At 40.7% G+C, this 19,368-nt stretch overlaps 1 protein-coding gene across 1 annotated transcript in view; it reads right to left on the minus strand.

The window, feature by feature from the left end:
• The window catches only part of SCEL (sciellin), a 310,050-nt gene that overhangs the window by 101,512 nt on the left and 189,170 nt on the right, over nt 1–19,368 (minus strand). Inside the window, exons 2-5 of the mRNA XM_061170721.1 lie at nt 14,563–14,624; nt 13,767–13,884; nt 5,944–6,003; nt 2,031–2,099 (exon numbers count right to left, since the gene is read on the minus strand). Of these exons, the coding sequence (XP_061026704.1) occupies nt 2,031–2,099; nt 5,944–6,003; nt 13,767–13,884; nt 14,563–14,605 (290 nt within the window). The 5' untranslated portion in view covers nt 14,606–14,624. The remainder of the gene's footprint in view (nt 1–2,030; nt 2,100–5,943; nt 6,004–13,766; nt 13,885–14,562; nt 14,625–19,368) is intronic.

The raw sequence follows: 19,368 nt of genomic DNA on the forward strand, positions 1-19,368 counted from the left end.
AGGAGCTGACCAGGATATTTCTTCCAAACACGCGCCGCTAAACCTCTGTGTAAATAAAGCAGGGAATCTCTGGCCTCATTTTCTAGTTTACAAAATGAAGGTTTGGGCTAGGTTGGTGGCTCTGAATTTTGGCTGCACATCAGAATCACTTTCTAAGCTTTAAAAAATGTCCGAGTCCTACCTCAGACTAATTAAATTAGAATTTGGGGGATGAGAGCTGGTGGGACCAAGGTATCAGCAGCTAAAAAGCTCTCTAGGAAATTCTAATTTGTCGCTGAGGCTGAGAATGACTCAATTAGCTTGCCTGTGAGGCCTGGTCTAGTGTATCGCTAAGTTCCAAGGCTCTATCTTGACTGGCCTGAAAAGCTTTCAGACACACAGCCTACAAAGGTTTAGGTCTCCCACATATTTACCTTTCTTGAGACATAATTATCTCACTTGCAAATACATTCCTAGAAGTAGGGTTTCCGTCCTCAATTAGCAGTGTAATAGGACAGCCTGCAAGGCCAAGGTGAATGGGCAGAGGTACTATGACTCCTCTCACAAACTGATTTTTGTCAAGGTTGTTAATTACAAGAGAGAAGTCACCTCCTTAGGGATACCAGGGCTGATTGTCTGCTATTCTGGAGATTGACTTAAAAAGCTATGAAGAAGCTACTGTTGTTCCAAGACTGTTGGTTTTCAAGGCTACCATGGAGCTGGGGGAGAGGAATAGGTGAATAGGAAGCTTTAAAATGTGGCAATTCTTGCCGTTCTTACTGACTGCCAACTCTTTTTCTTCAATAAACACTTAGCAAATTGTTTCAAGCCTTTGGTTAATTTCCAGAGTTCTGAAAAAGTTGATTTTGACAGTTTTTTCCAGTGTTAATACTTTTCTGGAGGAGTGGATTTTTGGAGGTCCTTACTCTGCCGTTTGGAAGTGCTTCTCTCTTATTTGCAGAGTTCTTTATAAACTCTGGATACAAGTGTGTTTTTTTTTTTATCAGATATATGATTTGCAAATGTTTTCTCCTTGTCTTTGGTTTGATTTTTATCTCTTAACAGTATCTTTAAAAAGTAGAGGCTATTAATTTTGATGGATTTCAATAAATCAATTAAATTATTTTTTTAAAAAAGCTATGAAGAGCGCAGAAGTGCATGCATTTGCTGTATTAATTGGCATAGGCATGGTGTGAATATAGAATCTATTAGATGCCATAAGTTTCAGCATATGTGCCTCAATTGTAGCGGGTGGCATGTTTGTCTCCAAAAGCAGCACATCTTTAGCTACAGGGAGTGGCTTCAACTCTAAATGGCCTCAGGTATTCACTATGTCTAGATTCCAAATAACATGTTAACTTTGCTCTTTACTTATGCCTAATAAGCACCTCTACCAAATATAAAATTAAAATGTGACTTGTAGCATTTACACTTCAACTTGAATAGATATTCCTCAGTTTTCTATATAGGGATGAGCCCTTCTTTTCCCTCTAAGACTGAGCCAATAACAGGCACAACACAATGACTCATTCCACAGCCATATGGTGACTCCACTGCCGAAAGAGTAGTTTCACTTTCTAAAGTAAAGAGCTAACGTCTTTATCCTAGAGCAGAGCAAAACTACTGTATTATTAAAATGTACAGTCTCTCCATAAGGTAATTATACAGAAACTGCTGTTTCTCTGCCTCTGGGATGGAAAGACTAAAGTTAGAACAAGAACTAGCTACTCACACACAAAAAAACTATATTCTCCATTTAAAGCTGAACAGACCACATGCAGTGCCCACTCCACCTATATTCAAACCAGTTTCTTCCGAATTTTTCCTATTGATCTACTACTAGCAAGATTTTAGGAAAATGGCATATCAGGTCAAGATTTTGTGAGTTTTGAAGAAGAAGGTAATTCAATCTTTATAGTCCTTCTGTCCCTGGAGATAAAATATCATGGTTCAAAACGTACTTTGGTAAACATTTAAATGTCTCATGCTTTATAAGAAACTGGATTTAACATACGTTACGCATCCCACTTGCGTGGTTCAAAACACCTTACCTGTCCAAAGTGTCATCAGATCTGTACCAACTGATTGTGGCTTTTGGCTCATCCCTCTCGTTTGTTTTCCTGTAGCAAAAAATAATTATAGAAAGATCAAATAAATTACAAAAAATAGTTTATAAAACTTATCATTGATTTGGTAAAATTTTGTCCTATTCGGGTAGGAGATGTACATGTTACAGATTTGGAGTACCGAAATCTTCCCAGGCTTTGACTTGGATAGGATAAAATATAGCAAACCGAATTCCCCATGCTAATAAAAGAATTCTTCTCTAGGTCCAATTATTCTAATTACAATGTAACACATTCACATTGGTGATAAGGATACGTGAAACAAGCAACACAACATGCAAAATGGTGAATAACTAATATGTAGTGTTTTCAATGTTGTTGATTTTTACGTAATAGGAACTCAGTCCCTTATAATCAGCTATATTTTGTTTGCAGAGTTTCAGCAGAGCCATAAGCCAGCACAACAGCTACATACAAGTTGCTTTATTATAAGTTCAGCACCGTGGACAGGGTTGAGAGAAGAGACCTTGCTGGCAGAAAAGAGGGAGGGAGAGAGAAGAAAAGAAGGAAAAGAGAAAAACAGGAGACACTGGAAAGAAATGAAAAGAAGACAGTGGGGGAATAGAGAAAGGATGGATGGGAAGGATAGGAGAAGAGAGGGGAGACCGGGAGAAGAAGGGAGAGGAGAGACAGAGGCAGAGAGTTAAGGCGGACAGATAAGTAGGAAAAAAAATGGAGTGGGGAGAAGACAAGAAAATAAGGGAAAAGAAGATAGAAGGCCCAACAGTAGGAACGATGATCATCAAAGCAGTGGAGATATCTTGATCAGACTGATCAATCAGCAAAAAAAAAAAGCCTTTAATGCTTTATATAACCCTGTGATACAGGGAAAGCAAGCTCTCTGGAGAATTATACCATGATTTACAGTTTGCATTTCAAAGCATCACTTGAAGCTGACAGATCAAACATATTGAATCAGAAAAAGTACTAAAACAGTATACTATTTAACATGTAATTTTTAACTTGATGTAGTATATCTTTATTAAGCAAATATTTGGAGGTAAACGATATACTGTGCTGATGACTGTGAGGAAGTCGAGAATGAATTATTTATAACCCCTACATACACAGAGCTAGAGGGACAAATCAGACATACGTCCAAGTGCAACAAGTGGTCAATGTCGTAGAAAAAAGTTCAGGTCAAGTGCAAGGAAGTTTGAAGCTGAGCTTATTTGTAGAGGTGGGGATCACAGAAGGCTTTCTGGATAAGGTGCAGGTCGAGCTGGATCTTGGAGGATAAATAGACAGGAACAAACAGAGGTAGAAGGAATAGTGTCGGTTAAAGCAAGAATAAGGTTTAAAAAAAGCCTAATGCAATTCCCCACATTTTTTTTTAAATTATTTGCTTTATTTAATTTATTTTTTTATTTTATTTATTTTATTTATTTATTTATGGCTGTGTTGGGTCTTCGTTTCTGTGCGAGGGCTTTCTCTAGTTCCGGCAAGTGGGGGCCACTCTTCATCGCGGTGCGCGGGCCTCTCACTATCGCGGCCTCTCTTGTTGCGGAGCACAGGCTCCAGACGCGCAGGCTCAGCAATTGTGGCTCACGGGGCTAGTCACTCCACGGCATGTGGGATCTTCCCAGACCAGGGCTCGAACCCGTGTCCCCTGCATTGGCAGGCAGACTCTCAACCACTGCGCCACCAGGGAAGCCCCAATTCCCCACATTTTTAAAGAAACTTAGAGTGAAATCATAGTGTGGTTCACCAGCGGGTGTAATACATGAGTGCAGATAGGTGCTGCAGGGCCATCTGACCCCCTTCCAGAAAACAGCCCCTTTTGCAGATGCTATTGTTTTATGTCTCATTAGCAGCTTTATTCTTCCAGGCACTTATCACCACATGACATATTATATTGTGTTTGTTTATTTTCAGTCTCTCCCTCCTCCACCTTCAACTAGGAAGCAAGTTCTAGGAAAGCAGGGATTTTGTTTTGTCCCCAGACTTTAGAATAGTGACTGGCTCACATAGGGCATATCCACAGGTACTATTTTTGCCTTCTGCCTCACGTGACATGTTTTAATGATCGGGCAGAGGAAGGACAGTAAAATGTCCTAGTTTGTGCACACTAGGAAGCTTGTTTTCTAGGGTGATGAGACTATTATTTATTTTCCTTTTCCTGTATTTTCAGTCTCTGCTCGTGTGGAACTCTTGGACATATTATTGTTTCTGCTGGAAGCGCCTCTTAATGACCACTTCCTCAGTGAGGTCTCCCACTCATTCAGGCAAAGTTAGCCACTCCCTCCGCTCCTTCCCATAGCACTGGCACACACTTCCACAAGCACTTTCCACGGTAAATTTGAGTATTTGTGCTTATGTATTCATCTTTTTCCATGAAATGTGAGAGTTCCTTAAGGTCAAGGCTGGTGTCTTATGCATCTTTGTGTTCCCAGCACCCGGCACAATGTCAGCACACAGTAGGTGCTCCAACGTGGTATTGGGTGAACATCAAAGTGGACACAGCCTCTGCAGAAGGGTAGAAAAGTGTCACATGGGCATCCATTTGAGCAAATGCAAGGAGAAAAATAACCTACACTACCTTTTAGGAAGATGTCGTTTGAGACGCAAGTCAAGGGGTCAAAGGGGAAATGTCTCAAGCTTGCAGATTTTTGTTACTTAGGATAAAAGCTCGATGTGCTTTAGCCAAAATGCTGTCCAGTAACAGGAAGGGTTCAGGTAACCAAGAGAGTTTAAAATATAAAGTAAGCATAGACGGCATTAAGGTCCCGTTATTCTGAAACACACTTAAGAGCACGAAGCTTAGTTTGCCTGGTCACACTTCACAACAAGTATGTTTGTTCTTTAATAGTTGCAGAGAAAGGCAAATAAAATGGAGGGGGCATTTTTCACTGATGCCTGGATTCAGATGATTAGGTTCCCTTTGTTTGGTGAGTTGAGGGCCAACAGAGAACAAGGATGTAAGCTTCAAAATCATGAAGACCAAGGAGAGGGCATGGAGAGAGCCTGCCAAATCACAGAACAGTCAATTGGGTGAGCTAAGGCTGGAAACCCAAAAACCAATCAGATACTTTGTGTAGAGGGGGGTAAACTCAGGACCCTGAGAACATATCAAAATTATGAACAATTTTTAAACGGTTCAGAAAAATTCACAGATAAAAATTCCAAAATAGACATATTCAAAGTGTCTACTTAACTTTTTAAAGTCCCCACCATGAAAGACAATCACTAAGTATGTCTTGGTGGAAGACACTGGCTACTGGACCAGATAAAACTTGTGTCTGAGAAATAGTTAAGTTCTTCTGATGGGTGTGGTTGTTTGTATGTGTGTGACTGTAAATGTACTTTAGTAAGAATATTATCTATTTATTTCATCAATATTAGATTATTTACATCATTGCGCTTACGAGTTTTGTTTGAATTTTCCTACTAATTTGCATTTGTCAGTCTATTTGCCACTGGGTATCATTTAGTGGTTTTCCACAAGCCTAGGAGTTTTTGAAAAGAAATGTACTGTCCCATAAAGCAAGTGAACTTAGCTGTTGTTTTGCTTTTAGGGTTCCTTTCTCTAAGGCTCAGAAATATCCTATGTTTCTGTGGGAGCCCTTTCCCTTTCCTGTCAGGAGGGCCACCTTGGTAGGGTAGGCAGTGGATTGATTATTCTACACCTCCAAGGTGTATTCTGAAAGCATAAAGCTGGAAAAGCACAGTTTGCCCTGTAAATACCCCTGATGATATCACAGATTCTCCTTCACGTGCCCAGAATGTCAGGGAAAGCCTGAGGCTAGCCACAAATATTCAGCCTGTCTTGAACAAATCTACTTTCAAAAATGACTGTCTTTGTGTTTCTGCTAATGAGTAACTCATCTGAAACACCCACCTGTCTGAGGCATCATGGGAGTTACATCTATGGAGTACCACCCTACCAGAATTTTCATCTCTGCAGAGAAAGAACAAAATCAAGTCACATGAGAAGTTATCACAGTATTTAGTAAGCATTAAATAAGGCAGACATGAAAGAGCTCACAATGTTTGGCAAGGTTAATTCATTTTACTTTGGGCGTAAAAACACAACTATGCATTTACTTTAACCAGTCACCACTTGAAAGAGCATGGTGAAAAGAAGAAAGTTTGTCAGTACAAACAATCATTATTCCAATTTACCCCATGAGATTTCCATGTGATTCAACAATGGCATGAATGTTTGTTATTTGGTTTTTTGGTTTTGGGTTTTCTTCAGCAGTGTGGGAACATGCAGCCATCTACTTTGCATATATTAGAAAAGTCCTTTTCTGCAGGAAGGCAAACGTTTTTTCAACATGTTTTAAATTTAATTAAGCCCAGGCTACAGGATCTTTGGTGGGGCTATTGGAGGACTCTGGGAGGGCTCATGACAAAGACTGCTTCCAAGACCTTTTGCTGTCAGTGTCCTTGTCCCCATGGTCAGCCACAACTGGCCCCCACCTCTGCAGCAGACCAACACTAGCAGGGTCTGGATGTTCTGGTCAGGTGTCAGGCCTGAGCCTCTGAAGTGGGAGAGCTGACGTCAGGACACTGGTACACCAGAGACCTCCCGGCCCCTTGTAATATCAATTGGCAAGAGTTCTCCAAGAGATCTCCATCTCAACGCTAAGACCCAGCTCCACTCAACGACCACCAAGCTCCAGTGCTGGACACCCCATGCCAAACAACTAGCAAGACAGGAACACAACCCCACCCATTAGCAAAGAGGCTGCCTAAATCATAATAAGGTCACAGAAACCGCAAAACACACCACCAGACATGGTCCTGTCCACCAGAAGGACAAGAGCCAGCCTCATCCATCAGAATACAGGCAGCAGTCCCCTGCACCAGGAATCCTACACAACCCACTGAACCAACCTTACCCACTGGGGGCAGACACCGAAAACAACAGGAACTACGAACCTGCAGCCTGTGAAAAGGAGACCCCAAAAACAGTAAGTTAAGCAAAATGAGAAGACAGAGAAATATGCAGCAGATGAAGGAGAAAGGTAAAAACCCATCAGACCAAACAAATAAAGAGGAAATAGACAGTCTACCTGAAAAAGATTTCAGAGTAATGATAGTAAAGATGATCCAAAATCTTGGAAATAGAATGGACAAAATACAACAAATGTTTAACAAGGACCTAGAAGAACTAAAGAGCAAACAAAAAATGACAAACAACACAATAAATGAAATTTAAAATTCTCTAGAAGGAATCAATAGCAGAATAAATGAGGCAGAAGAACGGATAAGTGACCTGGAAGATAAAATAGTGGAAATAACTACTGCAGAGGAGAACACAGAAAAAAGAATGAAAAGAATTGAGGACAGTCTCAGAGACCTCTGGGACAATATTAAACGCACCAACATTCAAATTATAGGGGCCTCAGAAGAAGAAGAGAAAAAGAAAGGGACTGAGAAAATATTTGAAGAGATTATAGTTGAAAACTTCCCTAATATGAGAAAGGAAATAGTTAATCAAGTCCAGGAAGTGCAGAGAGTCCCATACAGGATAAATCCTAGGAGAAAGACACCAAGACACATATTAATCAAACTATCAAAAATTAAATACAAAGAAAAAATATTAAAAGCAGAAAGGGTAAAGCAACAAATAACATACAAGGGAATCCCCATAAGGTTAACAGCTGATCTTTCAGCAGAAACTCTGCAATCCAGAAGGGTGTGGCAGGACATATTTAAAGTGATGAAAGGGGAAAACCTACAACTGAGATTACTCTACCCAGCAGATCTCATTCAGATTCGATGGAGAAATTAAAACCTTCACAGACAAGCAAAAGCTAAGAGAATTCAGCACCACCAAACCAGCTTTAAAACAAATACTAAAGGAACTTCTCTAGGCATGAAACGCAAGAGAAGGAAAAGACCTACAATAACAAACCCAAAACAATTATGAAAATGGTAATAGGAACATACATATCGATAATTACCTTAAATGTAAATGGATAAAATGCTCCAACCAAAAGACATACACTGGCTGAATGGATACAAAAACAAGACCTGTATATATGCTGTCTACAAGAGACCCAATTCAGACCTAGGGACACATGCAGACTGAAAGTGAGGGCATGGAAAAAGATATTCCATGCAAATGGAAATCTAAAGAAAGCTGGAGTAGCAATTCTCATAGTAGGCAAAATAGACTTTAAAATAAAGACTATTACAAGTGACAAAGAAGGACACTACATAATGATCAAGGGATCAATCCAACAAGAAGATATAACAATTGTAAATATTTATGCACCCAACATAGGAACACCTCAATACATAATGCAAATGCTAACAGTCATAAAAGGGGAAATCGACAGAAACACAATCATAGTAGGGGACTTTAACACCCCACTTTCACCAATGGACAGATCATCCAAAATGAAAATAAATAAGGAAACACAAGCTTTAAATGATAAATTAAACAAGATGGACTTAATTGATATTTTTAGGACATTACATCCAAAAACAACAGAATACAAGTGGGGTTTATCCCAGGAATGCAAGGATTCTTCAATATATGCAAATCAATCAATGTGATAAACAATATTAAAAAATTAAAGGATAAAAACCATATGATAATCTCAGTAGATGCAGAAAAAGCTTTTGACAAAATTCAACATCCATTTATGATAAAAGCCAACCAGAAAGCAGGCATAGAGGGAACTTACCTCAACATAATAAAGGCCCTATATGACAAACCCACAGCCAACATCATTCTCAGTGGTGAAAAACTGAAACCATTTCCACTAAGATCAGGAAAAAGACAAGGTTGCCCACTCTCACTACTATTATTCAGCATAGTTTTGGAAGTTTTAGCCACAGCAATCAGAGAAGAAAAAGAAATAAAAAGGAATCCAAATTGGAAAAGAAGTAAAACTGTCACTGTTTGCAAACTACATACTACACATAGAGAATCCTAAAGATGCTACAAGAAAACTACTAGAGCTAATCAATGAATCTGGTAAAGTAGCAGGACACAAAATTAATGCAAACAAATCTTTTGCATTCCTAAACACTAATGATGAAAAATCTGAAAGAGAAATTAAGGAAACACTCCCATTTACCACTGCAACAAAAAGAATAAAATACCTAGGAATAAACCTACCTAAGGAGACAAAAGACCTGTATGCAGAAAACTATAAGACACTGATGAAAGAAATTAAAGATGATACAAACAGATGGAGAGATATACCATGTTCCTGGACTGGAAGAGCCAACATTGTGAAAATGACTATACTACCCAATGCAATCTACAGATTCAATGCAATCCCTATCAAACCACCAATGGCATTTTTCACAGAACTAGAACAAAAAATTTCACAGTTTGTATGGAAACACAAAAGACCATGAATAGTCAAAGCAATCTTGAGAAAGGAAAATGGAGCTGGAGGAATCAAGCTCCCTGACCTCAGACTATACTACAAAGCTACAGTAGTCAAGACAGTATGGTACTGGCACAAAAACAGAAATATAGATCAATGGAACAGGATAGAAAGCCCAGAGGTAAACCCATGCACATATGGTCACCTTATTTTAGATAAAGGAGGCAAGAGTATACAATGGAGAAAAGACAGCCTCTTCAATAAGTGATGCTGGGAAAACTGGACAGCTACATGTAAAAGAATGAAATTAGAACACTCCCTAACACCATACACAAAAATAAACTCAAAATGGATTAGAGACCTAAATGTAAGCCCAGACACTATCAAACTCCTAGAGAAAACATAGGCAGAACACTCTATGACATAAATCACAGCAAGATCCTTTTTGACCCACATCCTAAAGAGAGGGAAATAAAAACAAAAATAAACAAATGGGACCTAATGAAACTTAGAAGCTTTTGCACAGCAAAGGAAACCATAAACAAGACGAAAAGACAACCCTCAGAATGGGAGAAAATATTTGCAAATGAAGCAACTGACAAAGGATTAATCTCCAAAATTTACAAGCAGCTCATGCAGCTCAAAATCAAAAAAGCAAACAACCTAATCCAAAAATGGACAGAAGACCTAAATAGACATTTCTCCAGAGAAGATATACAGATTGTCAACAAACACATGAAAGGATGCTCAACATCACTAATCATTAGAGAAATGCAAATCAAAACTACAATGTGTTGGGCTTCCCTGGTGGCGCAGTGGTTAAGAATCTGCCTGCCAATGCAGGGGACACGGGTTCGAGCCCTGGTCTGGGAAGATCCCACATGCCGCCGAGCAACTAAGCCCGTGAGGCACAACTACTGAGCCTGCGCATCTAGAGCCTGTGCTCCGCAACAAGAGAAGCCACGACAATGAGAAGCCCGCGCACCGCGATGAAGAGTAGCCCCTGCTCGCCGCAGCTAGAGAAAGCCCGTGCACAGAAACGAAAACCCAACACAGCCAAAAATAAATAAATAAATAAATAAATTTATTAAAAAAAAAAAACCTACAATGTGTTATCACCTCACACCGGTCAGAATGGGCATCATCACAAAATCTACAAACAATAATGCTGGAGAGGGTGTGGAGAAAAGGGAACCCTCATGCACTGTTGGTGGGAATGTAAATTGATACAGCCACTCTGGAAAACAGTATGGAGGTTCCTTAAAAAACTAAAAATAGAGCTACCATACGACCCAGCAATCCCATACTGGGCATATACCCTGAGAAAAGCATAATTCAAAAAGAGTCATGTACCACAATGTTCATTGCAGCTCTATTTACAATAGCCAGGACATGGCAGCAACCTAAGTGTCCATCGACAGATGAATGGATAATGGCACATACATACAATGGAATATTACTCAGCCTTAAAAAGAAACAAAATTGAGTTATTCGTAGTGAGGTGGATGGACCTAGAGTCAGTCATACAGAGTGAAGTAAATCAGAAAGAGAAAAACATATACCATTTCCTAACACATACATATGGAATCTAAAAAAAAAAACAAAGGTCATGAAGAACCTATGGGCAGGACGGGAATAAAGACGCAGACCTACTAGAGAATGTACTTGAGGACATGGGGATGGGGAAGGGTAAGCTGGGACGAAGTGAGAGAGTGGCACTGACATATATACACTACCAAATGCAAAATAGATAGCTAGTGGGAAGCAGCCGCATAGCACAGGGAGATTAGCGCGGTGCTTTGTGACCACCTAGAGGGGCGGGATAGGGAGGGTGGGAGGGAGATGCAAGAGGGAGGGGATATGGGGATATATGTATACTTATAGCTGATTCACTTTGTGATACAGCAGAAACTAACACACCATTGTAAAGCAATTATACTCCAATAAAGTTATTAAATTTAATTAAGCCCATTATATCTGAAATTTTTCCACTTGTTGGTCTTGATAGTTTCCCTTGACGAAGTGTAGGAAAATAAGTACCAATATTTGTGGTTAAGAAGGTTTATTTTTCACAGATTTAGCCTATTTTTGAACCATGAGATTATATAGTTTGCTCTGTTTGGTCCTTAAAATAACCCTATAAATTAGGCAGGGGATGCACTCATATCCAGTTCACAGATGAGAAAATTGATCAGGGATTCTGTGGCTTTCCTAAGGCTAAAAAGTTAACAAGTGACAAGGGTGATCTTTTTATTCCAAACTTTTCCTTTTCCTACTGGTCAACCCTGCAATAGAACTTCATACATAAGATCCTGAAGCTATGTCTTCCTTACTTTGTATAGTGGACCTGAAAGTGCAGGCAATTTTAGGAAATGTCAAAACATGTAGTAGAGACTTTGGCCTTGAGCCAAAGCAGAGAGTAAGTATCAGAACCTTTTCATGTCAACCCAACCAAACCTGAAATACCACATTTCTCCTGGTTCTGATTACTCAACACTCTGGAACCACTTACAATAAAGCTATAAAAGAACTGCAGTAGATAATTAAAGAAAGATGAACAGTGAAACTGAAACAATTCCAGCGAATATATACCCTCGAAGATGCCAAGAGAACTTCTCCATCTCCCTGGGATCCCCTCCCTAAACTTGTGGGAGAGTAGCAGACACCAGACGCATTTTTGCCTGAAGAAAAATACATAGCATGTAGCCCACTACTGGGCCAGCGGGCGTGGGGAAAGCATCAGAGCCAATTTCCCCTTCACTCAGCAGCTGTCATGCCAGCCAAGCTGGCTTCCCCGGGCCTTTTTAAGGAAGCATGTCTGGCATAAAACCATCACTCCTACTGACTATAAATTGTCTTAGACATCTCTATCGCCCCACATCTGTGCAAATCTGTGCAACCCAAAATTTGTGATCTACCCTTGATATCATTCTACCACCATGGAAAAATAGAAATGCCATATTAGCTTCCAACAGAAGCAGTAAATGTTGCTTTATAGAAGGAAATGATTGTTTTCTAAGAATGCTAACTCCAAAACTTAGTGTGAGTCTCCAAATAACCCTATAGTTCCTTAACATAATAAGATTTAATAACAGAATTTAATGGACATTTTTGTTTAACAGTTACAAGTACACTCCTCAAACAACCATGTATGGACAGTTTAGTAGAAAGCTTAGAGAAAGTATCCTGTAATGCAGGGATTCCCAACTTCAGTGCTGTTGACATTACGGGTTTGATAATTTTTTGTTGTGAGGAGTGTCCTCTGCCTTGTAGGTTGTTTAGCGGCATTCCTGGTCTCTACTGACTAGATGTCAGGAGTACCCCCCCAATTTTGACATTTAAAAATGTCTCCTGACCTTGCCAAACATCCCCTGGGAACAAAATTGTCCCTGACTGAGGACCATTGGTGTAATGGAAAGATAATGGGTCATGTTACTCTCAGCTCCACCTCTTAATAGCTGTGTGCTCTTGAACATGTTACCTAACTTCTCTGAGTCTCAGATTCCTCCTCTGTAAAAATGAGGATGTAATACCTACCTTGTGTGATTGTTATGAGATTTAGTGATGCTTTATACGTAAAGTACCTAGTATCTAGCTGGACACATAAGAGGGAATCAAAGACATATGCAAATGTGTATATGTGTATATACATATATATACACAATTTATAATAAATATATCTGGGCTGGACAAATGCCTATTATAAATCTATGTTGGCAATGAGGTGATATGCTTAGGGTAATAGTCTTCAATCTTAAACATATAGCTAATAGAAACAATGCTTAAAGCAGACAATACTTTCTTGATGGTTAAGTGTTTTCTCTTACAAAGTGATACTGCATTTACCACCTTTCCACACCTAGAGGTATATGACCAGTGGGGGCTAAAATGAGTTGAGAATTGATCGGTTTTACTTGCACATAAGGAAATTTTAGATAAATTATTATTAAATTTGTAAACTTGGAATCATACTTGTGTTTGTTTCAACTGACATCAGGCACCAGGAATCTCGCTACCATGGATTAAATATTACCTTTTTGGAAACTGGAATGTCTTTTTTTTTTTTTTTTTTTCAGATTATCAAGTAGGCACCAATGTCTATGCTATTTATAACAGTAAAATCCTACTTTTTTCTCACTAATAACTCATATTCTTTTAGGTATATGAATATTAAAAATGGTAGAGATATTCTTAAAAATCTGATGTAACCAATTTATGCTTACTAAATCTTACCAAACATGAGGCCAAGCAACAAAGTGTTTTAGAAGGAAAGTTTCTAAATTTCCACATGGCCATTAGTTTCCCAAATGGAGAATGGCTCTTTCTACTCACCCACCCACCCCCCAGCCCCCCCACACCCTCTTACTTTTCTTCTTCAGGACGTTCCTTTATCCAGCTGTTATCCTGTAAGAAAGTCCTTCTTTTGTTCACCTCGTGAAAACCCTGTTGCTTCAGTGTAGTCCCCTGAGCGGTACTCTTCATATCTATCAACAGAAAAATAAAACATCAAGAGATGTAGTTGCATGGAGTTGAGTGTGTGTTTATTAACTTGGAAATCTTGAGAGGAGCATCTGACTGGCCAGCATCAATCTTCTAGGCTGGTAAATCCAGTACTGATTCAAAGTAGGATGCACCGGCAAGAAAGAACAAATCCCACACCCCATCATCAAAGATAACTTATAAAACTGCTCAAGTGCCAACTGAAACTGCTCGTGCACATCATGAAGCCCTGCCCCACACCTGGGAACGTAGAACCACAGGCCTGGGAAAAACCAATACCGGGTTTAGTGGGTTGGCCATTTTGCTCAAAAAGAAATGTGCCTCAGAAGGACACACGAGACTGTTTTAGAAGTACCTAGTGAACAACAGTCAGTAAGTCCTGGTGCTTCTGATTATAAATAACTTAATTCTTTGATCTCACGGGAGCCAGAAGCACAGAAGGTCACACACACTTGATTTTTAAAAGAAATCTTTGAATTGCAATTAGATGAGTAAAATCTACAGCACTCTTACTTTTTTCTTAAGCCTAACTTTGGCCATGTTAATTAAATTAGACTGTTGCTTCTAAGAATTTCATAGCTACATGAAAAAAAGTAAGACCTGTGAGTTGTTTTTCCCAGATTTTTAAGTTCTCTGAGTAAGAGAAACATCATCTACATTACCATTTCCTGTGGGAGATGTTTTTCTCAAGGTAAGATTGGACATGCTGCCTTCCAGTAAGGATCTAAAAGAAAAATGGGGATGGGGAAAACACAGTAATGACTCGACAAAGAATCGACAAGGGACTCATTCATTGCTAACGAGACACATTTTTCAATGACATTGGCAGCCACATAATCTGGTATAATGAATACATGATATAAAGTGACCCCTAAGAACCTGAGAGTTCATCTATTCCAATGCATTTATTTTACAGATGAGGAAACTGAAGCCAGGAGTATTTAGTGTCCCCTGTGTTATAGGACAAGCAATTGGCTGAATCAGGCCATCAATTAACTCATGTATTCAATGAAAAAATATGCATTGAGTGCTTGACACTGAGCCAGGAGCTGGAGACCAAAAAAGACAAGTAAGACGAGTATCGGGTCAGGTCAACAGGGAGACAGAGACATGGAGTTTACAGCACAATATGCAGAAGGGCTCATCAGCTCCTTCTTTGGCGAAGCCAAAGTGAACCCAGGCAACTGATACGTGTTTAGAAGGGAAGCAGCCAGAGCATGGAAATCACAGATCTTGGGAAGCACTGGTGGTTTTAGGTAATCCCTGTGTGGGAAAGCCCTAAGATTCTCAGCTGTGACGAACTGCTACTGCCAAGCTGCTAAGGGACTGAGGTGATTCTCAGTCCCAGTTTGCCCGGGATGATGGTGCGTTCAGGGCTGCATTATGACACTGAGTCTTAGGCACTTTTGCTGTCGATGGCCTCTTCCTTCACACACAAGCACATGCACACACATGCATACACATACAAAATTAAAAATTATATTTTATGACTGTGTCAGTATAATGATGAATAACAATCCAGGCTGGCTTTGTTAATACATATTCATTATTGTTATAGTATTCGTTTTTTTCTTCTGCTGTTAAAAGGAATTAAAATTAGGACCCTTTTGTGGGCCCCTAAAAGTATTGTGGGTCCTAGGTGTGGCCTTCTCTGCTTAACAGATAAGTCAGCCCTGAGTTTCCCTGAATGTGGGACTTTCAGTTTTTAAACTGGAAAAGTCCTGGGCAAACAGGACTGGGCTGGTCACCCTAGGTGGGGCATTATGTTTTTTGCAGATTTCATCCCACCAGACAGTGTACGGAATGTTGGAGGGGCCCTCCATCTCAAGTCAGAAGCAAGCCCTAGGTCCAGCTTTATGACATCCAAGTTCTGCGATTGAACCACTTAATCTCTCTGTAAAATGGGCTAATGAAACCTGCCATCTACTTCATAAGGTTGTGATGATCAAATGAATAATGTACACAAAAATCACTTTGTTAAACTATAAATGCTGTTGAGACTTACAGCTGTATCATCAGACAGCAGTTTATAGGTATAACGTGGAGATTCTAAAGCCCTCATCTCCCACCCTCTGGTCCAAAAGTATCTCCTACAGTAACTTGCCATAGGACTTGAAGTGGTAAAGATGCATTCCTCGGGATTAACGCATGGTTTCCCTAGGATCTTCATTTAGAATATCAATGCTCCTAGAGTCGGTGAGAAGTGGCAGCTGCTGGTGACTTTACCAGCCTGGTGCTCGGCACTATGGGCTCACGGCTGCACCTCATCTGGGGAATTGCCCTTACTTGGTGGGGCTGCCAGTTACACACCCTCCTCATCCACTAAACCTGCAGCCAGCGAGTGAGTGACCTGGAACGTAGAGCCAGTCCTGCAGGTGACTGGTGCTTCAGCACTCACCATGGCAGAAGCTAGGCTAGCAGGGGGCGCATCGTTGCTCAGCTCCTTCCCCTCCTCCCCTCCCTGCTTCCCTTTCTCCTTTCTTCTGAGTGAATACCCTTCATACATCACAGGCACCCAAAGTCCTCCCAGGCACTGCTTCTAGGGGACCCAATCTAAGACTAACAACCAGCCTAAGACCAGCCGCTGTTCGCTCCACTGAGTCTGAAGGTCTTAGTGAAATTAGAAAGACCTGCATGTAAAGTGTGCTATTTACTGACTGTGTCACCTTGGGGATGCTACAGTTCAGCTCCCTTATCTGTAAAATGAGGTGAATTGGGACTGTTTTGAGGATCAAGTTCGATGACATATGTAAAGTGTCTGATTATTGCCCAACACAGAGTTAAGTGCTCAATAATTCTTAACTTCATGCTTCTATCACCTTGGAAAGCGTTAAGCGTAAAGATGAGGTGTGGTCAGGTGTGGGGAGGAGATGGAATAGCCTTGCATTTGCGCCCTGGGCATGCAGGGAGTGTGGGGTAGCCACTGTCTCACTGTATTTGGAGGTCCCTAAAACTTTGGCAGAAATGGGAGGAAAAGAGCCATGCAAACTTCAATCTGAACTACTTGTTCACTTCACCTCAGTCTGGCCTTGATTCTCTGGGTTCTTGGCTAACCTACTTCCTGTTTCTAAATGGGCTCTGATAAACTCTTTTCCTGAACTGGTAAAGACCTGGAAGGTTCGTAGCTGATTGTACTGGGATTCTGAGGTGGGCAGAATGCTGAGTGTATATCTGGTGATACACTTGCAGAGATTGCAAACTCAGTGGTGAAACACAGGGAAGGGTCAATGGAGAAAAGTCATTTTGCAATTATCTGCTTATTTGTCTCTCACAAAAGACCGAGTGTCCTGTGAGCCAGACTTAAGACTGTCCCTTCTCTATTTCCAGTGTGTGGGACAGAGTAGATGCTCCCTAGGTGCTTACTATGTGCTGAATTAGGTCCCTCTCAAAATTCCTAACACCTCAGTACCTCAGAATGTGACTATAGTTGGAGGCAAGGCTTTTAAAGAAGTGATTAAGTTAAAATGAGGCCATTAGGGTGAGGTCTAATCCAATCTGTCCCATGACCTTATAAGAAGAGGAATTTGGACACACAGAGACACCAGGGATATGTCTGCATAGAGGAAAGGACATGAGAGGACGCAGAGAGAAAGAAGGTTGCCATCTGCTAACTGAGGAGAGAGGCCTCAGGAGAAAACAAAACTCATGACACCTTGATCTTAGACTTCCAGCCTCCAGACCTATGAGACAACAAACTTCTGTTATTGAAGTCAATCAGCCCGTGGTCCTTTGCTTTGGCAGCCCTAGCAAACTAATAGAGTGCTTATGGGAAAAGTGGTTTAAACATTTCTAAAATAGTTAAGTCATTCAAAGAGCTTTGTGTTACCCTGTCTCTGACCTGTGCCCTTTGTCTTTAATTGCCCTACTGCCCGGGGCAATTGCCAATAGCCATAGTACCTGCTCTCAACAGGATACCTCACAGGCATTATCTCATCCTCACATAAACTCTGCACAGCAGCTATTACCTCCATCTCCCAGATAAGACACCTGCCTGAAGCTCAGGGAGAGGATGTAACCTGCCAAAGTGGCAACAAGCAGAATCTGGCTTCTAAACCAAAGCCAACTCGTTCCTCAACAACCAGCAGTAATGTTTGTCATGAGTCACTGTAAGACGGGACCGGTAACCTGGCATTAGAGTGAAAGAGGGAAGGTACACAGCAGGGCCTGCCTGACTTGACATCTCTGGAAGTCCCATGAGCTCTGCCCCCACTGCCTGGCAGCAGGAGAACCAGGACAACTTCTCAAGGAATCATTGCAGCAGACAAACCCTCACAGAGCAGCCTTCTCTGTGTATTTCCTGATATTTCCTTGCTTATAAACGTATGTCCATACAAAAAGGTATACATGAATGGTCATAGCAGCATTATTCAAAATAGCCAAAAAGTGGAAACAACCCAAATGTCCATCAGTGGATGAATGGATACACAACATGTGGCAGATCCATACAATGGAATATTACTTGGCAATAAAAAAGAATGAAGCATTGATACATATTACAACATGGATGAAGCTTGAAACATGCTAAGTGAAAGAAGCCAGACATAAAAGATGACATATTTAGGATTCTACATGGATGCTGTCTTTTAGATTTTCCTTGGTATCCTCAATACTCCTCCCAAGCCAGGCTTCTGCTGCCCCTTTAGGCTCTGTTGGGTAAGGAGGAGAGCTCAGACAATACTAATTCCTTAGATGATTTTATAGTAATTATAATATATCTCATTTCATTTCCAAGGCTATGTTCTAAGAGTATAATCCCTACTTAGCAGAGACATGGCTCGAGAAGCAGCTGAGTGGGAAAGTTGGGACTCCACCTGAGGCTTTCTAGCTCAAGGCTCATCGTCTTTTCCTCTCTGCCAGGGACTCCCAGATTGATAGCACTTCCTGCAGTTGTAGAGAGAAAAGCAGGTATCTCTTCTTTACCTTATATTTAGGGCTGGCTCTAATCAGATCCAGCACCCTGCTAAAGGGTCTGATATTTTCATGCCTTTGGTAGCCGGGTATTCTCCAGAAGGAGTCATAAGATAAGATATCCAAACAAGCTCAGGGCCCTTACCGCTTTCTCCCTGCCAATACCTAGCCTCAGGTATCCTATAAACACCTCACTGGCTCCACCCCAGTGTCTCTGGGATACTATCTAGGGATAGTTGCCAGTGAACTCACTTGCTTTCTCTGGGACACCCAAGCTTTATCTTGTTGCCTCTTTCATGAAAGTCCCTGGGAAGAACCAGGCTTTTTGTGCTTCACCCTTTCCACCTCTGAAAGTAGGCTGCCAGGCAGAAGGTAAGAGCAGCCATCTTTGGACCATGAACTAACCTCGGGACTAAAGTCACACACTAAGAATGGCAAAGCAGGAAGTTAGAAGGAGCCTGCTTCCTCATGGAGCTGCCAAATAGCCCCAAATAGCTGCCAGAAAGTTGAGATGATCTACCGCAACTTTTGGCAAGAGGAAAATAAACCTAGTTTCTTCA

Source organism: Eubalaena glacialis, chromosome 16 (assembly GCF_028564815.1).
Source record: "Eubalaena glacialis isolate mEubGla1 chromosome 16, mEubGla1.1.hap2.+ XY, whole genome shotgun sequence".
NCBI classification, from domain to species: domain Eukaryota; kingdom Metazoa; phylum Chordata; class Mammalia; order Artiodactyla; family Balaenidae; genus Eubalaena; species Eubalaena glacialis.